The 20099-nt window shown below is 60.0% G+C and overlaps 2 protein-coding genes across 15 annotated transcripts in view; one reads left to right on the top strand and one right to left on the bottom strand.

Moving 5' to 3' along the window:
- Positions 1-20099, bottom strand: part of NOS1AP (nitric oxide synthase 1 adaptor protein) — a 277936-nt gene that overhangs the window by 2271 nt on the left and 255566 nt on the right. For 12 of the 14 annotated variants that reach the window (XM_077887281.1, XM_077887279.1, XM_077887282.1 and 9 more), the window contains 4 exons: positions 16472-16637; positions 14782-14934; positions 1674-1971; positions 576-1040 (listed from right to left, as the gene is read on the bottom strand). In XM_077887281.1, the coding sequence (XP_077743407.1) occupies positions 576-1040; positions 1674-1971; positions 14782-14934; positions 16472-16637 (1082 nt within the window). Of the gene's footprint in view, positions 1-455; positions 1041-1673; positions 1972-11759; positions 14935-16471; positions 16638-20099 lie in introns of those variants that run through there. The other 2 variants (XM_077887287.1, XM_077887294.1) reach the window with 2 other exon arrangements.
- Positions 6673-8902, top strand: SPATA46 (spermatogenesis associated 46). The gene is made up of 3 exons (XM_077887295.1): positions 6673-6860; positions 8067-8180; positions 8277-8902. The coding sequence occupies exons 1-3, from the start codon at positions 6758-6760 to the stop codon at positions 8801-8803; spliced, it is 744 nt and encodes a 247-aa protein (XP_077743421.1). The 5' UTR covers positions 6673-6757; the 3' UTR covers positions 8804-8902.

Here is a 20099-nt window from a genome sequence, read left to right as displayed (position 1 = left end):
CTGCTCCGCGGCTGCCTCCGGGGCCTGCCCAGCCCTGTCTGCGCGCACCAAGGGGCGCCCTGGCTTCCCTTCTGCGCGGGGACCCCACAGGTGGCCGATCCTATCAATGTCCCCCCGCAGCCCCTCGCCTCCTTGGTGCCTGGCTTTGTGCCCTGCTCCCGGGGGGCTTGACGTGTCCCCCACGCTGGCCAGAAGGGAAGAACCCCAGGAAGCCCTGGCGACAAGCTGCCTCCGGGTCTCCAGCCTGGCGTCTCCTCCAGCCCACACCCGAAGGACAGAGACAAGGCGACAACCCGGGGCCTCCGTGGCCTTGGGGCCAAGAGGGACGTTGGCCGGGCTGCTCTCAGGGTGCGCGGCTTTCCAGGTCTGGGCCCATCATCAGCCAAACCCATCACTCCCCGACCAGCGGATCCCCCCACCCGGGTCAGAAGCAATGGACCGGTGCACAGGGAGGATGGCTCTCTGCTCATCTCTGCATAAGGGGCAAAGGTCAGGCAGGGCGGGGCAGGACCCAGGGGTCCCAGGGACCAGTCGGCAGCGGGGAGGGGGTGCTCGGCGGGGAGAAGAGGCCCTACTCAAAGGAGAGCAGGTCTGGGTGGGGGCCCTCATTGTCAAGGCTGGAGGTCCGTGCCCGAGGAGCACCGGCCCCCGGGGGCTCGGCCAGGTGGAGGGGGCTCAGGCTGAGTTTGAGGCCGTTCCTCTCCAGGAGCCCTGGGGAGGAGGCCCTCCTGCACTCGGTCGTCTTCAGCCTGGGCTCGTCCTGGCTGTCCTGGTGGATGAGGTCGGGCACCGACAGCGAAACCTCTCCGTTGGGCAGGGCCTCGCCCCCACCCGCCGTTTCCACGGGGGCCTCCGGCGGGGCGGCGGGCAGCGTGTCCCGGGGCTGCCCAGGAGCCAGCTCGGTCCCATACTCCAGACCGCTCAGGACGGGCTGCGACGAGATGAGCATGTCCTGCGTGGTCTTCAGGGCCCGTGGGGTTCGCTTCCTGGCAGTGGGAGGCGGAGGATCCAGCCGAGGGAATGCGTCTTGCTGGGCGCACCTGTGGGGTCGAGGACCAGGGGCAGGTATGCTTTAGGGATGGCGACACCCCAGCCGCCGCAAGACGGCTCCCCACCGGCCAGCGCTTTCCTTTCCTCCTTGGTTTGGGGTGTGGGTTGTGACAGCTGGAGCATCGCTGGCTTTGGCCTGGCACCCCCACCCCCACCCCGCTAGGGGTGACAGCAGCAAAGTGCTGCCGCTGGGCCCCCTGGGGGCTGCGTCACATCAGAAGCTCTGCAGGGGGCCCTGAGGAGGACCCTGCCGGCCCAGGGCACGGTAGGTGTTTAAAAGAAGGCAGGCCTCTCCCTCCCCTGCCCCCCCACGGCCCCCCGGACCCCCACCTTCCTCCACTACCACCCATAGTGCAGAGGCCCGGGGGTGTGGCTGGGTGTTGGAATCCACCCGGGGGAGCTTCGGGCAATGCCTGGGTTCAAATCCAGCTCTGCCCAGTAGGAACCTCGTCACCCGAAGCTCCCCACGTCACCCCTTCCAAAGCTGGTTCTGTGCAAACGAGAAACCACCTGATGGCCCCAGGGGTCAGGTGGGCGAGCCGGGGGGCCGCGGGGATGGGGTGGCAGCTGGCGACCAGCCCCGGTGCGTCCCCGAGCTCCCCGAGCACGCCCGCCGCGCTCACCTGTTCTCGTCCCCCGCAGCCCCGCCGGCCAGCTGGGCCCCCGCCGTCCTGTTGATCTCCATGGCGCCCGCCCCGTCCAGGCCCGAGGGCTCCTTCCTCCGCAGGAAGTCGTTAACTCTGGCCCCCACGGCTCTGCCCAGGTTCCTGAGGTGCTGGCTGCCGCCCACCCGGGGCCCCGGCCCGCCGGGCTCCACAGGCCCCTGGGTGGCCGCCAGCCTGGACGGGTGGGGGAAGGAGCAGCCGGGCTGCAGCCTGGGAGCATGGGCCGCGTTCAGGTTCTCGAACATGCCGTGGTCCACTGCAAGCAGAGGGGAAGGCGACGCGGTGAGCCAGGCAAGTCCCTCTGCGTCCGCCCCTCACACACCGCCACCCCCGCCCCACCCCGGTCACTGTCCCAGGCCTTGGACGAGCATCCAGAAAGCAGCAGGGACACTCCTGACCCATCCAATCCGGTTTCCCCACCCGGATGGGCGGTGGGACCGGGAGTTCGGGTTCTGTGCCCTCCCCCCCCGGAACAGGTGGCCAGCTCTAGCCATAAACCCTGTTCTCCCTCTACACCTGTCTCCTTGACTCAGGGCTTGACCCGTTCACCTGGGGTCACCACACCCCGAGGACAGAACGGTGAAGGAGTGACCCACCACGTGTGTGCACTGCCGTGACCACCACTGAGCTGTCCCCAGCCCTGGGACAGAAGCTGGGGAAGGGGGACAAGACGAGTATGAGGCTGGGGCTGGACGCTCCCCACTGGAGGCCACTTGGGGCGCACGTCTTCTCTGCGGGAGGAGGGGCTGCTGCGGCCGAGAGCCGCTAATCAGGGGCTCGGGGCCCGCTCACACCGAATCCGTGTGAACTGGGTGCCAAGGGAGCAGGAGGCACCTGAAATCGCCGTGGTGACACCCTAGGAGATGGGCCACGGGAGGAATCCTATTTACCCACGAGGAAGGTGGGGCTCAGAGTAAGAAGTGCCTGCCCGGCCTGGGGTCACGGGCCGATTACAGGTGGGCTGAACGAGAACTCCGGTCCTCACCCCTTCCACTACTGGGATGTCTGCCCGGGATCGCAGAGCGGCTGCGTGAACGCGCCTCCCCAACAGCCCTTGTCTTGGGATCTTCCATGTGAAAGGCTAAAGGGGCCGCAGGTAGACCCGCTGGGTTGTCTACACTGGCAGGGCGAAGGCCGTGTGGCATTCACCTTTGTATCTCTCACAGCTAGCCTGGGGCTGGTATACAGTAGGTGCTCATGAAACTTCCTGACTTGACCCTCCAGACCCCATCTGGCAGATGGAGGATGGTGGAGGCCGAGACCACAGCTCCAAGGTCCCTAACTGGAACTACTGGAGCGGAGGGCTCGACGCCGCACCGTCCACACACCAGCACGGGGGGCGGGGGGGGGTACCCTCCACCACCTGGAACCTGGAGGTCAGGCTCAGTCCCGGAAGCAGCCAGCTCCACGCTGGGGCCTTGGGAGCACGCATGAGGTGTCTGTCCCTACCAACCATCCCCGCTAGTCCGTCAGTCTGGGGGAAGGAGAGGTCACGCTCGTCACCACCTGTTCTCTGTCCACAGCCCACACCTCCGGGTGCCTGGTCACGCTGAGCCTTCCCAAGGGGGAGGGAGGTTGGGGGGCTGCTGCTGCTTCCACTGGGCTTTGCACAGAGTAGCAGTCTCCGCCCTGCACTGCCGAGCCCCGGGCCCGGTGGTGGTGGTGGTGGGGGGGCATTTCCCTTTGCTGTGGTTTCCACAGATCCCTTCTGCATCAACTAGCTAGAGAGGCAGGAAGCTGTGGGGAGAGTGGCTGCACCACCCAACGCAGGGCTGCGGGTCTGGGGCACACACGGGGAACGCGCCTCGGCCGGGGGGCCGTGCTAGGGGCCTGGGGCACAGGTGCGGCCACACCAGGCTAGTGGGAGTTCCAGCCCGGCCCACAGCGGGGTGCCCGGGGCTCCTCACTTTCCTAAGAGCCCGCTTCTGCATACCCGCCCCATCTACATCCCGTATCCCTTCCGGTTGCTCTTTGATCATAAATATCTGTGAACCTGCAGAGAGGCCCTCGGAAACGAAAGCATTTAAAATCTTTTTTCCCCCCAGACTGGCAATTATTTGGGCCACCATGAAACGAGGGCAAATGTTCAAAAGGAGGTTCACTGGGGGGAGGGCGGGTCCCGCACCGCTTCCTGGCTCAGATACTTCCACAGGGGTCTCCTTATTGGTTGAAGGTGGATCTGCAGCGCAGACGTGCTCGATCCGGAGGGTGTAAGCACCAAAAACACCTAAGTGACTGGTAAATTGTGAGCTCCTCTTATTTTGAAGACGTATTCTAATAAACAGAAGTAACGTCTGCATTACACACCATGGTAGATCCCCCGGGGTCCTGCGCTCTGCCCTTCAGAACGTACAGGCTGAAGTCTCACGTAATTTATTTATTATTATTTTTTGTCTCACGTAATTTATTTATTATTATTTTTTAAGTCTCATGTAATTTATTTATTATTTTTTTAGTCTCACGTAATTTATTATTATTTTTTGTCTCACGTTATTTATTTATTATTATTTTTTTTAGTCTCACGTAATTTATTATTATTTTTTGTCTCACGTAATTTATTTATTTATTATTATTTTTTTTAGTCTCACGTAATTTATTATTATTTTTTGTCTTACGTAATTTATTTATTTACTTATTATTATTTTTTTTAGTCTCACATAATTTAAAGCGAGCCCGGCCTAGGCTCCCATTACAAGTCCCTAAGTCTTCTGGGCAAACACACCTCGTCTCGATAATAAAAGGGTGAGCTCCTAGGGGGGATGCAGCATCTCCGGAGATTTTTACTTTCTGCAGTGCTCAGCACAGGGCCGGCACGAGAAGCGGCTTTCAATACGTTGGCTGGGCTGAACTGGGTTTTTCATAGAAATGCTTAAAAGCGTCAAGCTTTGACCACGTTAGGGGCAGACGGTGTAGAGAAAGGGTCCCCAAGCCTTTTTCCATTTACAAAAGCCCCTCAAAGCCCCGTCTCCCGAGGTCAGTCGGGAGCAGCTTGCTCGTCTCTCTCCGCCTCCTCACCTGAAGCAGGTGCCCCGGGCCCCTTCCCGGCTCATGGTACTCACGGCCCCCGCACTCTGCCCCTTGCACTAGAGAAGTGGTGGTTCAGAACACGGTGGCGATGATGGGAGGAAAAGCGATGACATCCCCACCGGGTGGCCCGCCCAGCAGCACCCCTGACATGCACACATCCAAGCAGAGCAAAGCATCTGTGCCGTTCAGTCATCCGTAAGAAAGACGGTCTCTTACCTGTCCGAGAAAGGGGCTCGGAAAGCAGGTGGAAAACAAACGAGAGAGAGAGAGAGACATTTTATGTAGTGACCGACCACTTGGGGAGTGTCACCTCCTGCCTGGGCCACCAGCAACAATGACATGCAAGACGGAAGCCCGGTTCCCAAGAATAGAACCAACCCCGGACAACCAGGTTCCCATGAACTTTTCAATAACTAGACCCAAAGAGTCATGCTTTTAAAAAACTCAACAAGCAGGCGCCGACACAGCTTCCCAGGTGTCCCCCCAATATCTTGAGGCCCCGCTAGAGGAAATCTGAATGGCTGGCAGTGGGAAGAATTCAATGACCCCTGGCAGGGGGGAAATTCAAAATCTTCCCAAACCCGCGTGCATCGCTCATTACTATCTTGTCTCGGTTAAGCACAGAAATCACCAGGTTTTAGAGCAGGAAGACGTCCCCCCATTCCAACTAGGTTAACAAAATAGGAAACCATGGCGGCGGGGGGTGGGGGGGTGGCCTAACTGCGCAGGTTGCCAACGGCAGGGCGGGGGCTCTCCAACCCCCAGGACCCCACAGTCTTTCTCTGCACCACAAGGGCTGAATCGAGTCCCAGTACCATCAACGTCGCCAACGTCCATGGTGTCAGTTACATTCCAGCTCATTCTAAGCTTCCAAACCAGGCTCAGGGGGAGGCCCACAAGGGGATGAGGTTCTCCATACTGTGGATCTCGATCTCCAACTGGCTGGGCTCTCACACGCAGCTGGTCACTCACGCACCCACGGGCTGGAAGAGGCGGGCCGGGCCACCTCTTCCCACGCAGCACAAGCACACACGCATTGAGATCCCAGGTGCCCTAGGTACCCAGTGTGTACATGTCGCGATGTTCTAGAGCGGGGCCTCGCTCCAGAGTGGCACGGTCACCTTTCACCTTTGCTCCACAGCCCTCCTAGGGTGCTAGGGCGTCACAGGACAGAAGCCAAGCAGAGACAAGAGGCAGTCTTGCCGCTCTGGCATTCAGTCTCCCCAGCAAACGGCTTCTAAGGAGCAAAATGGTGCGGGGTGAGCCCCCCATTTGCGTGTTTTAGTCATTTGCTAAAATATAGCACTGACCATTTAAAACATTATCAGGTCCCTACTCTTAGGAAGAACTCACTGAAGTCATTTAGGCACAAAGGGACATGACGCCTGCAACTTACCTTTGAATGGCTCAGAAAACGACGTATGGGGCGGACGGAGGGAAACGCTAAAGCAAACGGGGTAAGATGTTAACGAGAGGAAAGCCGGGATGCAGAACGCAGGGGTGTTCTCTGTATGAATTTTAGCGCTGCGACTTTTTGTGACTTTGCAACGACTTCCAAAGAAAATGTGAAAATCACACCCCAAGCTTTTTAAAAACAGAAAGAACAAAACCATCTGATGATGGCAGAGGGTAGGCGGATGAAGGTGAAGCAACGCAAGACGTTTATTCCGGGAGGACAGGGGTCCCCAGAGTGGGGGTGGGGGAATGACGGCAAGGACACAAAAATGACAGCAAAAGATCAACGGGGCGGGGTCAGCGGGTTACATCGCAGTCCCGCCTCGGCCACATGCTCCCTCCCCCCTGGGTATTCCAATGAGGAAAACGACAAGTCGGAAAAAAAAAATCTTTACAAAGTTTAAGAGACTCCATCCGTCTTTGCAAAAGGGATGGCCTGGCCAGCGAGTGGAATCCCGTGACCTTGTGATGTCAGCTGTGCTCAGAATGTTCGTCTGGACAACCCAAACCAACCTCTTGGGAGCCGATGTGCGATCTCCACACCCTACAGTAGTCAGAACATGGAGAACTTCTCACTCCTCAGCATTTCTGGACCTCGAATCTCCTCCTCAGCCCTGAGTGCTTTTCCTGACATTATGTCCTCACGTGCCACCAGCTTGCCAGGTAAATACTGGTGCCACTAGGGCCACAAAAGTGTGGGTTTTTTTTGGAAGGCTTTTAATTGTGTACTCTACGAGATCACGTTGCAGGACTATGATTTAGTGAGAAAGTCAAATTACACATGGGGAGAAAATAATTTTTCAAAATGCTGCGTTCATGGTAAGTAGTTCCTGGTGCATTATGCACTTCTGGCAAGGGAAGGACGGGGGGAAAACATTTGCTATCAAGTCTCCCCCGCCCCGCCTCCACTCTAGACTTTCGGGTGCCGTCTATGTAGAGCAGGTGCTAGTTTAGCCCTGTTTTGGCAAGCCGGAGGAGAGGCAGCTCACGAATCCCTCAGCGGGATCCTAAGGGGCAGGGTCCCTGGGGAGCAAGCACAGCGTGGAATCAATGCGGATGCTCCTAGGACTTGCTATTCAAGGTGTGGGCATCCCCTGGGAGCCCGTTAAAATGCAGGATCTCGGGCTGCCCCTGACCCGCACCCCCTCGGACCTGCCCAACCAGAACCTACGTGTGTAACAACACTGCCAGCTGGTTTCTGGAGAAGTGTGCACATTAGAGCTTGAGGCGGCCGCTCTGTGGAGGAGCCGGCTCTCCTGAACACGCATGTGCCTGCACAGGGGACCCTCACACAGTCATTTGCCAAGCTCGGCGCTGGCACCGCCCCGGGGTCTGAAGCAAGCTGGCTTTCTGTCAAGCGTTAGCAGTCATCGGGGTGTTGCACGCAGCTAGGGTCCCCTGTACGCTCCCTGGCTCTGGGTGGGAGACGTTTCAATGGGAGAAACTAGCCCCTCGTCCCCCAAGGGGCCACAGAACGTAGCTGCGTGGTCCATGACTAGACTCCCTCCCGTGGACCCCATAGGCTGGAATGCAGGCAGACAGACAGACACACACACACAGAGCGAGCAGCAGGAAGGTCAAGGGAAGGATGGGCCCGGCAGAAAGGGGTCATGTGGTCCGCCTCTGAAAGTCTCCCTTGGAGAGAATCCCCCCCAGACCGCCTGGCGAATGCCCCCCTGGAACTCCCCGGCTCACCATCCAGAATAGTTCTGCTTATCTGGGTGCAAAAGAGGCTCTGTTCTTCGGCTTTGCACGGTCACAAAGTCCCAAGGTAGAGCCTGTAGGTATGCTGGCGGGGATGGGGGGGGAGGCTAAGAAGAGGACCCCCAACCGTGCTCGGCTCACCGGAGCGTTTCTTCCATAACCCAGACATCGCAAAGAGCGCACCACCCCCCGAGGCGTCCAACGCGGCTCAGGCCCCGCCAGCCCGGTACCACGGCAGCGTGCTCCGGCACGGGGTGCAGAACACGCTCTCCTCTCCAGGTGAGGCCTCCTCTGCACTGGGGGCGGGGGGGCACGTGGGAGAAGCTGGGGGGCCAGGGGCTGCCCCACGCTCACACCCAACCCTTTCCTCCACAGACTGCATTTTGGGGGACTCCCAGAAGGGAGAGCAGCTGAGGCGGAACTGCACCATCTACCGGCCCTGGTTCTCCCCTTACAGCTACTTCGTCTGCACGGACCAGGAGAGCCACCTGGAGGCCTATAGCTTCGCAGAGGTGCAGCGGGACGAGGGCAGGGGCGACAGCTGCAGCCCCGAGGACCTGGCTGAGAGCATCTGCTCGTCCTCTTCCTCCCCAGAGAACACCTGCCCCCGAGAGGTCAGCCCCAAATCCAGGCACAGCCTGGTCCCCGCCGACCACATCACGTCCCAGGACATCCTCACGGCCTCCAAGTGGCACCCGGCCCAGCAGAGTGGCTACAAGTGCGTGGCCTGCTGCCGCATGTACCCCACTCTGCACTCCCTCAAGAGCCACATAAAGGGGGGCTTCAGGGAGGGCTTCAGCTGCAAGGTGTACTACTGCAAGCTCAAAACCCTCTGGGGCAAGGAGCAGAAGGCCCGGCTGGGGGACAGGCTGTCCTCGGGCAGCTGCCAGGCTCTCAAGTAGCCCCGCGGGGGGCTGGGGCGGCTGCCTTGTCGCGGACCCCTCAGGGAAACGGGGTGGAGCCTTCTCCAGAGAGACATCAATAAACCAAAGTTAGTCACAGCCGCTGTCAAGTCTGAGGTCACCCAAGTCCCCGCGGTCCCTGCCCGGTCCCCGGGGTCCCATCCCCTGCCCCTTTGGCTGGCAGTTGTTGAGCAACCCCAGGCCCAGCCGCCCGGCCCTCCCCTGCCCCTCTCCCTGCTCCATGGGGGGGGGCTTCCAAAGTGGGGGCGCCCAGCTCAGCGGCGTCAGCATCCCCCACCCGTTTGTTAGCAACGGAACCTCAGACCTCAGAGTCTCTGCGTTGGGAGCTCTGGGGGCAGCCCCGCAGTCTGTGCTCTGACCGGCCTTCCCGGGGGTCCCAGGCAGCTCAAGGGGGGACACCACACCCCGAGGGAGAGCTGGCAAAGGGGAAGGGAGTGAGCGTTCCCCGGGCGGCACCTCTGCGCAGCGGGAAAGCTCCTTGGGGGTTAGATCTCCCGAGGGGAGGGCGGGCAGGACCACCGGCCCCTGCGGAAGGGGGGCCCACGGCCACGGCCAGGCCCGTCCCCACCACGCGCACCACAACCCCTCCCCTGGAAGGGGTACACAGGCCCAAACGCAACCCACCTGCTCCGGCCCAGGGGCACCTTTACCTGGCCGTGTTGTCCTGTCGAAATAGGCAGGTAAACGCATGCAAGCACTGCTTCCCGTTACCTAGTAAGGCTCCGGCAGGCAGCCTGACATTCACCCCACTTCTGAGAAGCCTCACTACCCAGCCCACCCAGAAGCACAGGTGAGCATCAGGGATGCTGTCTTACCCATTATGTGGTTAAAAAAAAAAAAAAGCTGAATGCTTAATGGTCTATTTTTATATTTTTAGTCTAGTGTCCCCCCCCCAACCCCGTGGGCCCTCTCACGCAGTGGGGCATCTCCTATCGGGAGCCCTGGCACCAACCCTCCGCCCGCTGGCTGGCCAGCAGGTTGGGGTGGAGGATCTCCCTGTCGTCCTGCCAGGGGTCCCATAGTAAGTCCTCTGCTTTCTGGTTTAGCAGAGCTGCTTCTGCTTATCCCTGTCCGGCTAAAATATCATTTGTGGTTCTTTTGGGAGAGGCTGGGCTCAAATCCCAGGATACCCCAGGCTGTGCGAATATTCCCCTACCCTCTCCCGACCCAGCCAGGGTCTCAGAGTGTCCTGGAACGGTGGGCTCCAGGGTCCCGGCCTGTCTGTGCTGGGGTGGGTGGCCTCTCTAGGCAGCCCTGACGTCACTCCTGGGACCCCCCAGGGGAGGGAGCACAGGAGTCCTCGCTCTGACTTTCCGTCTCCCCAAATGGAAAAGCCACCAAAGCCCTTGAAGACCTCCGGTTACATGCGTCACTTTGCATGTGTATCGAGGGAGTACCAGGAGGGGCTCCCGTGGGGGCCTCAGGGCCTTCCCTTGGCCTGTGGGAGAATCAGGAGAGGAACTGGCTCCTGCCCGGCCTCCCCCCGTCTGCACAGTCCACAGTCCCTCCCCCAGGGCGTCCATATCACAGGCTCAGAGCCCATTAAAAAAAAAAAAAAAAAAAAAAAGATGACAGAAAGCCATCCGAGAGCCAGGACTGAGCGTAGGGGCCACAGCAGGTGCAGGAGTTTAGCGTGAGGACAGGTGCTCTCTGCCTTTCACACCTTTGACAGCATCATTGAGACCCCCCAGGAACTCGGTCAGGGCAGAGTTCGGACTAGAGTTCCAGCGCACAGAAAACGCACCACCTGCAAGTGCAGGGACCACATGGGTCCCCCGGCCTCCGCCCCAGCCCCCAGCCCCGCATCAATTGGGAGGTGAGCTCTCTGGTGCCCTGAGCCACGGCCAGGCGCTCTGCTGGGTGCTCATAAAACGCAACCTCACTTAGTCCTCGTGAGAGCTTCATGGGAGAGCTTCATGTGCATCTTACAGGTGAGAAGATGAGGCTTGGTCCCATCACTCGGTGAGAAAAAGGCTCAGGGTTGACTGGACCCTCCCACCCTCCTGCACACCTGGCTGGGCCCGACCCAGTAAGCGCCAGGCCCAACAAACCCTCTGCCTTCAAAAGGGCTCAAAGTTTGGGCCGAAGTAACCCGGTTTCCGTGAGGTCGGCTTTCTGGGGTCCTGGGGCTTCTGTTTCTCGGATGCCCTTCCCTCGCCAGCATGCCTCCTCCCCACCCCCCTCACCCCCCGACAGGAAAGCCAAGAGCCCGCCAGCCAGGGCTCTTCTGCAGAGCTGCACCGTGATGCTTGCGGGCAGGGGTGGGGAGGAAGATGGGCGTTTCTGGAATGGGCCCGTTCGGAAGCCGACCTATTGCATGTATTTCAGATATTTAGTCAAGGGATCAGGGAAATTTTTACCATCTAGACGATTTTGGTCGTATCTGAAAACATCTACGACGTTGCACTTTTCCGAGCACCACAAACTTGCTCATCGGCCAGAGGTGGCTGCAGTTGGGAAAGACCCGGGGTAGGGAGAGTCCAGAACGGTGGGCACAAGCTCCGTACTTGAGAGCTGCGGCACTACTGACATTTGGGGCTGGAAGTTTCTCCGTTGTGGGGTGGGGGCGGATGCTGTCCTGTGCATCGTGGGATGGCTTAGCCACATCCCTGGCTCCTACCCGCTAATATCAAAAGCATCCTTCCCCTGGTTGGGACAAACCAAGAATGTCTCCAGACACTGTCAAGTGTCCCCTGGGGAAGCAAAACCATGTCTGGGGGCAGGACCACGGGATCGCCCGATTGGCAAGGCTGCTCTAGGCACTGGCAGGTGGAGGCGCCGCCTTCCTCCCCTCTGTTTCCTCAACACCCCACCTCCACCCCCGAGAACTGTGCGTCGCAGAGCTGATGGCCGCTGGCTGGGGAAGCAGGGCGGAGGTGAGGGCAAGTCAGGGAGCAGGTGGGATAGAAGAAGCAAGAAGAGACCATGGAAAAGCTTTTAGAAATAAGAAAGGTTTATTTAGCAAAAGCCACTAGACTAGTGACAACATCCAGGGAGTAAGTGCACTTAACATGAACAGAATCTTTTCCCAGAGAGTTGAACCAACGGAGTTAATGACACAACAGTTGTAGAAGTAGAAGGCTCAGGGTCGGCGGGGTGGGAGGAGGCGGTGGGCAGAGGGGAAATTAAAGGAACACAAGTCCCGAACAGGAGCCGCCGGGAGAGGGGAAGCCAGGCGGGGGCTTTACAGAAGCACGGAGAGAAGCAGGGATACAAGGAGTATCGTTTTCATCCCAGTGTGCAGTCCGTCTGTCCTCGCTGGCCCTGCACCTGGGGGGCCTCACGGGCCCGGGAGTCCGCCGGCCCCCCGGGGCAGGCTGAGGCTGAGGTGGGCGCCCCCCTGGTGTCCACTTGTCCTCCGCACAGGGCAGAGCAGCAGGATGAAAAAGAGGAAGCAGGAGTTGAGTGAGCAGAGCGAGAAGCAAGGAGGGAGGAGGAGAGGGTGACGTCGCTGGGAAATCAGGTCTGCGATGTTCTCTTTCCTGACCAGTGGCCGCTGACCCGTCAAGGCCCCCAGATCCATCCTGTCTCCCTTCTCCACACCCCGGCGTGCGATGCTTTGGGTCCCGCTGGGGACGATGCCGACACGCAAACCAGTGGTCTGGGGAAGGCCCCCTCTGGGGGGGAGGCCGGGGCTGAGGCAGGTGGAGACCCCCATGGAGCATCCGAGGGCAAAGGTCCCGAATCAGTGGTCCACACAACTCGCCTCTTCAAATTCTTTAAGCCCTCTCCTAAGCCCCCCTTCTTCTCCCGCTTTGCAAGCTTCTCTAGACCCTTCAGAAACCATCCCCCACCCGCACCCCAAGCCCTCTCCCGCCACATTCCACAGACCCACCTGCTGGCCGCTGGCTCCACCCTCCACTCCCGCCTACACGCAGGGGCTTCCAGAAGCCAGACCCTCCGCTCCCCTGAACGATCCACATTCTACGGCTCTGAGAGGTCGCACCCAGGGGAGGGTCTGGGAAGCTGGCTAGGCTCGGCCCCACCAGATCCCCGACACCCCCCTTCATCGGTGGCTCTCACCTTCCTGGTTCCTCCTCGGGCATCTGGCCCTACTTCCCTCCAGTGGTTAACGAGAGGACACAGCAAAAGAAACCACCCCCCCTCCAACTAAATACACGTTAGGAAAAGAACACAACTCTGCTGTCGTTCAGACGCCCCGAAGATTCACATTCTCTTCTCTGTCTCCACATCCTCTCCTCGCAGGCCCACGCACACGTACACACCTTCCCTCCCTCACACGGGCAAACAAGCATATACGTACACATGCACGCACACACGGGCACACCGCATCCTCTTCCTGCCGGGACCCTGGCGCGCCGAGGACGGCTGCCGTAAAGCTATGTATTTCCTTGCATTTGGACTTTCTAGTCTCGAAGAAGTCCAGCTGCTTAAGAAAAGGGCTACGCTTCCATTTACACGGATCATAAAGCAAAGTCAGGGCTGGAGACCGCTGTGGTTTGGGTAACCCCATCCTTACCCACTAACCCTCCAAGAACACTGCCGTCTGTCTGGGTCCGTAGCCTGTCCTCCCGGGCAAAAGACTCACTTCCCGAACACGGGACCCCAGCCGTGGCTCAGCTCTCTCTCGAGGCGATCTTTCAATCCGCTAACAGCCGCTCGTGGCCTAACTGTGGCAAAAAGGAGCTTGGGCTCCCTGCCACAGTCAGCCCGCGGTACCGGGGGGGGGGGGGGGACGCCCCCAGACAAGGCCTGGGTGGTCAGAGACGAGAGAATTGCACGTGGCACTTTTCACAAGGTGTGCTCGAGGCACGCACCCAGAGACGGGTCACGGGGGGACACGGCTGTGGACCCTGACCGAAGTGGCAGTGATTCTGAAGAGTGGAAACAGTCTCAGCTACCAGCCTATGTTTGATGTTTTGTTTGTTTTTTTGCAGTAAAAACTGACCACTGCTGCCCAGGGGGAGGGGACGGGTTGACGGCTCTCCCAGCACAGGCCTGAACGACCTTCAGCTCCCCGTCCCCCTCCGAAGCAACCCTTAACATCCACCTGGAGAAACGTCCAGATTCAATTCCTCCAAAAGCTTACCCGACATGACACATCCCAACTCCACGCTCCCGCCGAAAGCACCATCCCGTCTCTTCCCACCCAGAGCATCCAGCCTCTATCACCACCACGGCCTAGAGAAGGAACTCCTTTCGTAAGGTCAAGGGAGGGTTAGGCAACCGGTAGCATCGTCGATATCCAGACACCCAGGACCTGAGAAGGTTCCTGATGACTTCCCTTCACCGGCAGACCCGGAGATGGGGCGGGAGGGGGTTACCGGGCATCCCAGGAGGTGCAGGGCAGAGGAGCCTGAGGAAGCAGCCCGCGGGCAGCAGGTCCTTGGCAGCCTGGTGGTCCTCAGGAGGGACCCTCTCGCCGAGCCAGGGGCCCTGGAAGGCCTGCCCTCCCCCCGAAGTCACAAGCAAGAGGGAGGGGTCCATTCACCTCCGGGAGTCCCAGTTCTCCCCCACTGGACCCCCACAGCCAAATCCTAATCCTTTCCTGAAGCCGCAGGCCCTCCGGGGCCCCAGGCTGGAGCCCACATGGCTCGTCCTCCCGGGTCCTCACTGCCCTCCGCCGCACGGCATCCTCGGCAGTGTGCCCAGCTGCACCCCAGATGCACCCCGCGGCAGCCCGGCTGCACCCTGGCTGCACCCCGTGGCACCCCGACTGCACCCTGGCTGCACCCGGCTGCACCCCGCAGCACCCTACACGGCGATCTCGTCGTCCAGGCTGTCGCCCAGCTCCTGCCTCTGCAGGACGTTCAGCAGGCGCGGCAGCTCCTCCTGGGACCACGAGTCGCGCTCCTCGCTCTCGTCCGTGTTGGACTCGTACTCCGAGGCGATGCCCGACTCGCGGAACTTGAGGAGCTCCAGGCCCCCCAGCAGCGGGCCCGCGGGTGGCGGCAGGAAGCGGAAGCACTCCAGCTTCACCAGGCAGTCGCGCCTACCTAGGGGGCTGCCGGCGGGGTGGGCCAGCTCGCTCAGCCCGGCGCCCGGGGGCGGCGATGGCAGGTCCTCCGGCTGCGGGGTCGTGGGGTCGCAGAGCACCGGCAGGCCTCCAGAGCGGAAGGTGATCTCCAGCAGGCTGTCCTGGGAGCCCACTGGGGGCGGGGGGAGAGCAGGGCAGGCGGGTCAGCGAGGAGAGGGGGGCTGGGGATGGGAGGAGGGAGGGGAGGAAGAAGGAGGAGAGGGGGACTGGAGGGGAGGGGGAGAGGGGGAGGAGGGGGGAGGGAGGGAGGACAGAGGGGGAAGGGAGGAGGGAGTTTGGAGGGGGGAGGATGGTGAAAGGGAGGAGGGCAGAGGGTGCAGAGGGAGGAGGGGAGGAGGGGGAGAGGGAGGATGAAGGGAGGGAGGGGAGGAGGGAGGGGAAGGGGGAGGGAGAGGAGGGAGGAGGAGCAGGGAGGGGCAGGGAGAGAGGGTGGGAGAGCAGGGGGAGGAGGGGGAGGAAGAGGGGAAGGGGAGGGGGACGGGGAGGGGGACAGGGAGGAGGAGGGGACGCTTGCCTGCCTGGGGTAGGGCACGGGGGACACATCGAGGAGGACACACCGAGAGGGGAGAGCAGGGTCTCCGTCCACAGAGACCCCTAGATGGGCTTCCTGCGTTGCCAAGTGCGGCGGCTGCTCCCAATCTGAGCCTCTGGGCTGCATTAGCAAGAGCCCAGCCCTGGCCAGACCCCACTGATCGGAACCCACTGATCGGGACCCTCTCTGGGCTGGACTTGGGAATATTCATGTCTTAGAAAAGAGCCAGGGGACAGCCTGAGGGAACTACTGGTCTCGTAGGAAAAACATCCGTTTTGCAATCAGACCTGGGTTTGAATCTTGGCTCCACACCTGGCTGGTCCCGTAACCTCAAGCCAGCGACTTCACCTGCTTGGGAGTCTGTCTGGCGTGGAGGATGGGCACAGCAACCTCTCCTGCCACAGGGACCAGGTGAGGTCACGTCTACGAAGCTCTGTCCTGGTCTCTGGCACGGTAGGTGGCCAGTGGCTTTGCGCTGGTCCACAGCCGGCACACATTTAGAGCAAGCTTGCAGGCCACAGACCATCGAGAGGAAGGCATGCAGATGCGCAGCCTTCTAGGGCCTTCCAGTCCAGCCCAGAGGCAGCCGGGCATCTCAGCGCTACCCGGCCAGGTCTTTTCTGCCTTCTCCGCTAAGTACACGACTGCTACCAGCATGTTCTATGCTACAGAGCTGCAAATACATAGTGCGGGGAGAGTAAACTCCGGGACGGTGTGAGGTCTCCCACGGAGCTCCCAGACAGCGTGGGGCACAGCAGGTGCTCGGTATACTTCAACTGGGAAAGCCCTCGAAGGAAGAAATGGACTGCCTTGGGATGTGGAGTGTCTGAGCCCCTTTGGAGAGGAGCCTGGATGAACATGTGGCAGCGACGCCCAGGGACATTCAAGGTCAAGTGTGGACGCTAGAAGGAGCCAAGATCCTCTCTGACTCTGCCATTTCCTAATTCCACGAAGCGGATGGACGGGACAAACAGAGCAGCCTTTGTTTCTGGCTACGATACCAGGGCAGGTCCGGGGCCTCCTACGCTACCACCAAAGGCTTCAGGGAAAGGAACAGGTGTTTTCCAGAGTCCCCAGGGAGGGCGGCGAGGCTGGGCGGGGCGGGGCCCTCACTTACTGGCGTTCTGTCCTGACAGCTTCAGCTCCAGCTCCTGTACCTGCTTCACCAGCAGAGAGATGTGCTGGAGCATGTCCTTGTTCTGCAGCAGGAGCTGGTGCACGCGAGCCTGGGCCTCCAGCCGCGCCGCAGCTTCAGCAGCCAGCTGGTCCTTCAGCAAGTGAACCTGCAGGGAGGAGGACAGAGGAGACAGGACAGAGGAGAGAGGGACAGGGTGCAAACAGGAGTCACTGGGGGATGCCCGGGACCAGAGACACCTTCCGTGTTCAATTCAAGACAAAAGAGCCCTTCTGGGGCGAAAGGGGCACCTGGGCTTGGAATTGGGGAGAAGCGGCCCCAAGAAGCTGGGTCACTGGCCCTGGGGGTCTCTCTGTGTGTCCCGGGTGAGGGCTGGGGTGTGTCACTCACCTACGGTGGAGCAGCAGGCAGGGGCACACCCAGCATGCTGGGGGCCCCGGGGGGAGGGGGTCTGTTCTTGGTGCAAATATCGGGTACAGAGAGAAAACATGGGGGGAGATGGGGCGTGATTCTATCAGGAACCCAGCCTGAAGAAACGGAGTCACAGGGCACCGACCGTGTTCACGCATATGTGATTCTGGCGCTAAGTGGTGGGTACAGGGGTCTCTGTCGAGGGTTTTAGGGTTTTAGGAGGTCCTTGAAAAAAGAGAGCTAATGAATTTGGCCTGGACCAAGGCAGCTTGTGGGAAAGAGGGTTTCCTTGGACCAAAAATCCGGTGTGGACAAAGAGGCAGGGTGACTGGGGCGAGTCGGGGAGAGGCAGGAGGGGAGGGAGGAAGGAGAGGGCTCGGAGCAGCAGCTAGCTGACTCTTTGCTCAGACAAATGCTCTGGATTTCCGAGGAGCAGTTTGCTCCCAAGACACGCACGCTTTATCGGGGAGTAAGAGCCCGTAGCGGCCCCGTCCTCTGGCCGAGGGACCTGCCAAACCCAGCGTCCGCCCCTTCCAGCCGCCAGAGCTTGGAGAATCTTGCTCTCGGATGCAGCAGCTGCTTCCCTCCTGGCAGATTTGAGGACCTGACCTTGCAGTTGGCTCTGCTTCTAAGTGGGAGCCACTAATGAGATTAGTTGCCACTTTCCATTAGTGGCTCCTAAGGTCGGGCCCGTCTTGCCCCCAGGGGAGGATGCCGAGGGAATCTCAAGTAAATCTGTCCTCTGTAAGGTGCTGCTAAGGATACAGCGGACATTCCGGTTTAGAAATCAGCCTCATTTGCTGCCTCCTATCAACTAAGGAAAGATCTAGACAGCGATGAGAAGAGGGAAAGAAGCAACAATAATATTTTGACCTGGCTATCAGATGGTGGGTGGCTTGAAAGACTTTATCTTCTTTGGAAACTGAGGCACGGAGGCATTTCACCTGAGAGCACTCCCAACCCCCTCAAATCCTGCTGCTTCTGAGAAACAGGACAATTGGCATGGGAAGGCCCCCCCCCGCCCCCCCGGAGGGCCAACCTTAACCTTCCATCTGGGAGTAATGCAGCTTATTCCAATCAAGACTGTCTTTGAAAGGAATCTACCGAGCAAACAGAATTGTTAATTACCCATTTTCTGTTTTCTTTGGGAATGAAACAGAAACATGAGGCAGAAATTTGGAACACAATTTTCAATGCACGTAAACAGAAAAAGAGAAAATTCTACATGGAGCTAAGTGGCATCTGCGGAGGGCTCCCTGCACGCACACCGAGGACTCGGGTACTTGCACCTGGTCCGTGGACATCCCGAGACAACAGGCCATCTGAGAGCCCTAGACCAGGAGCTGGAACGTTCTGGTCTCCCGGTGGCTCCCTCCGCACCTGTAGGTAATTCAGCTCCACCTGGACCTCACTTTCTCCACCTCTCACCTGCCCAGGGGCTCAGGCCGTGGATGATTCCAGCACTAGAGGCCACTCGCCAAAGGCTCACTGAGAAAATCCCTAGATTCCCATCCCGACATCAGAGAGTTAGGAGTGGGGGCCCCTCCTGCAGAAGCCGGGGAGGGGAATAGGGGGAGCTGCTTCAGCAGGTAATCAGGTTCCCATGGCAGAGGGCTGGCAACGCCGCAAAGCCGGCCCTTGGGCCCCATGCTTCCTTCCACCTCGCACTAGGTGCCACGAGAAAACGTTCCCGAGTCAGGGGGCCGAACCTGAACCGGGCCTGGCTGAGACGAGACGGCCCCGGGCTTCTTTTAATTTTGAGGCCACAGTCCCTGGGTTTTGCACATGTAGGTCTGGCCTCGGAAGCATGGAAATGAGGCAGCGTTATTTTGGGGCCTGCCTGCGCACCCTGCTGCGGCTCCGAGGGCTCGCTTCCTGGGCGATAACACGGGAGGAGATTCCACCCGCCTGCCTACCACGTGGGCCAGTTACTGGTATTCCACAGGCTTCTCTTCCAATAATTAAACATCTTTTTTGCAAAAGCAGGGCCGTATTAATCCCTGAAGAGGCGCGAGGCAGCTTCTCCCTTCCCGAGAGCTATGGGGTCTTGGGCGACGACCACCCCGCCCTGCATTCCTGCTGCAGCTCTGCAACCCTGCACCCCCCGGCTTGGACCCCTCCCCCCTGCCCAGCCCACCCAGCCCACTGCCCACTCGCTCTCCAGCCTACTTGCCTGGACTCCAGCTCCTCCGTGAGAAGTGGGGGCAGGGCCAGGCTGAGGTCAGGGAGCAGGCACATGGAAATGGCGTGGAGAGAACCAGAGCAATTTGCCCCCCCCCCCCCGCCAGCCCCCCACCGGACACACAAGCAGAGGCAGGCGGCGCTGTCTCGGCATGCAGGAGGCCGGGGCTGGGCAGCGCACCCCGGGAAAGCCTCGGGGACAAAAGGTAGGTCTGGGCCTGGACGTGGGGTGCGGGAGTGTGGTCAGTGCTGTGTCTCTAACTACAGGACCCGTGATGGCGAAGCAAGAGGAACCCACCACTGGTTTCCGAATAAGCACAAGTGGCAGGGGGTAGGGGAGGAGTCTCGAAACAGCAGCAGCGCGGTGCCCAGACCCGTTCTGGAGCGCTGTGGGCCGAGCTCATGGCCATGCAGGTGCCGGCGACAGCCCAGCTCGGGTTCAAGGCTTGGCTGGGTGGCCAGTCACACCCTTGAACTTCTGGCCCAATGGAAAACGGGAAGCTAGCGCAGCCAGGCAAGCCTCATGCTGGGTCGGGGAAGTAGGTCAGAAGGGCCCGGGTAGTCACTGTTTCCATGCTGACGGCTAAGCTAGAAATGTTAGAAATGTTGGTTCAGCATCACCCTTGCCCCTGGGCCCCTAAGGCCAGGGCAGGCTCCTCTAGGCCAGCTCTGAGCCAATTTAGGGAGAGGCTGGGAGAGATCCGAGCAGGAGACCCAAGCCCGGTCCCAGGATAACAGCAGAACTGGAATAGCCTATGACAATACATGGGGGTGTGTGTGGACCCCCAAGAGTGCACCTGTTGGCAAGCCACTCTGTATCCTTCGCTCTACCCGGAAGGGCCTGGATGCTCCCAGAGGAAAGGAAAACGTGTTCCTACCTCAAGGGCTGAGCTCATCGTTATCGCTCACTGGAATTCTGGGGACTGTTGGCAGTTTAACGAAGAAGAGAGAAACCCTGCAGTTTGGCGGCAAGAGAGTTTGACACGAAGAGTAAAAGCTGACCTGATGCAGGACACTG

This window comes from Canis aureus, chromosome 38 (genome assembly GCF_053574225.1).
Source record: "Canis aureus isolate CA01 chromosome 38, VMU_Caureus_v.1.0, whole genome shotgun sequence".
NCBI classification, from domain to species: Eukaryota; Metazoa; Chordata; class Mammalia; order Carnivora; family Canidae; genus Canis; species Canis aureus.
This window is presented reverse-complemented; position numbering and strand designations above follow the sequence as displayed.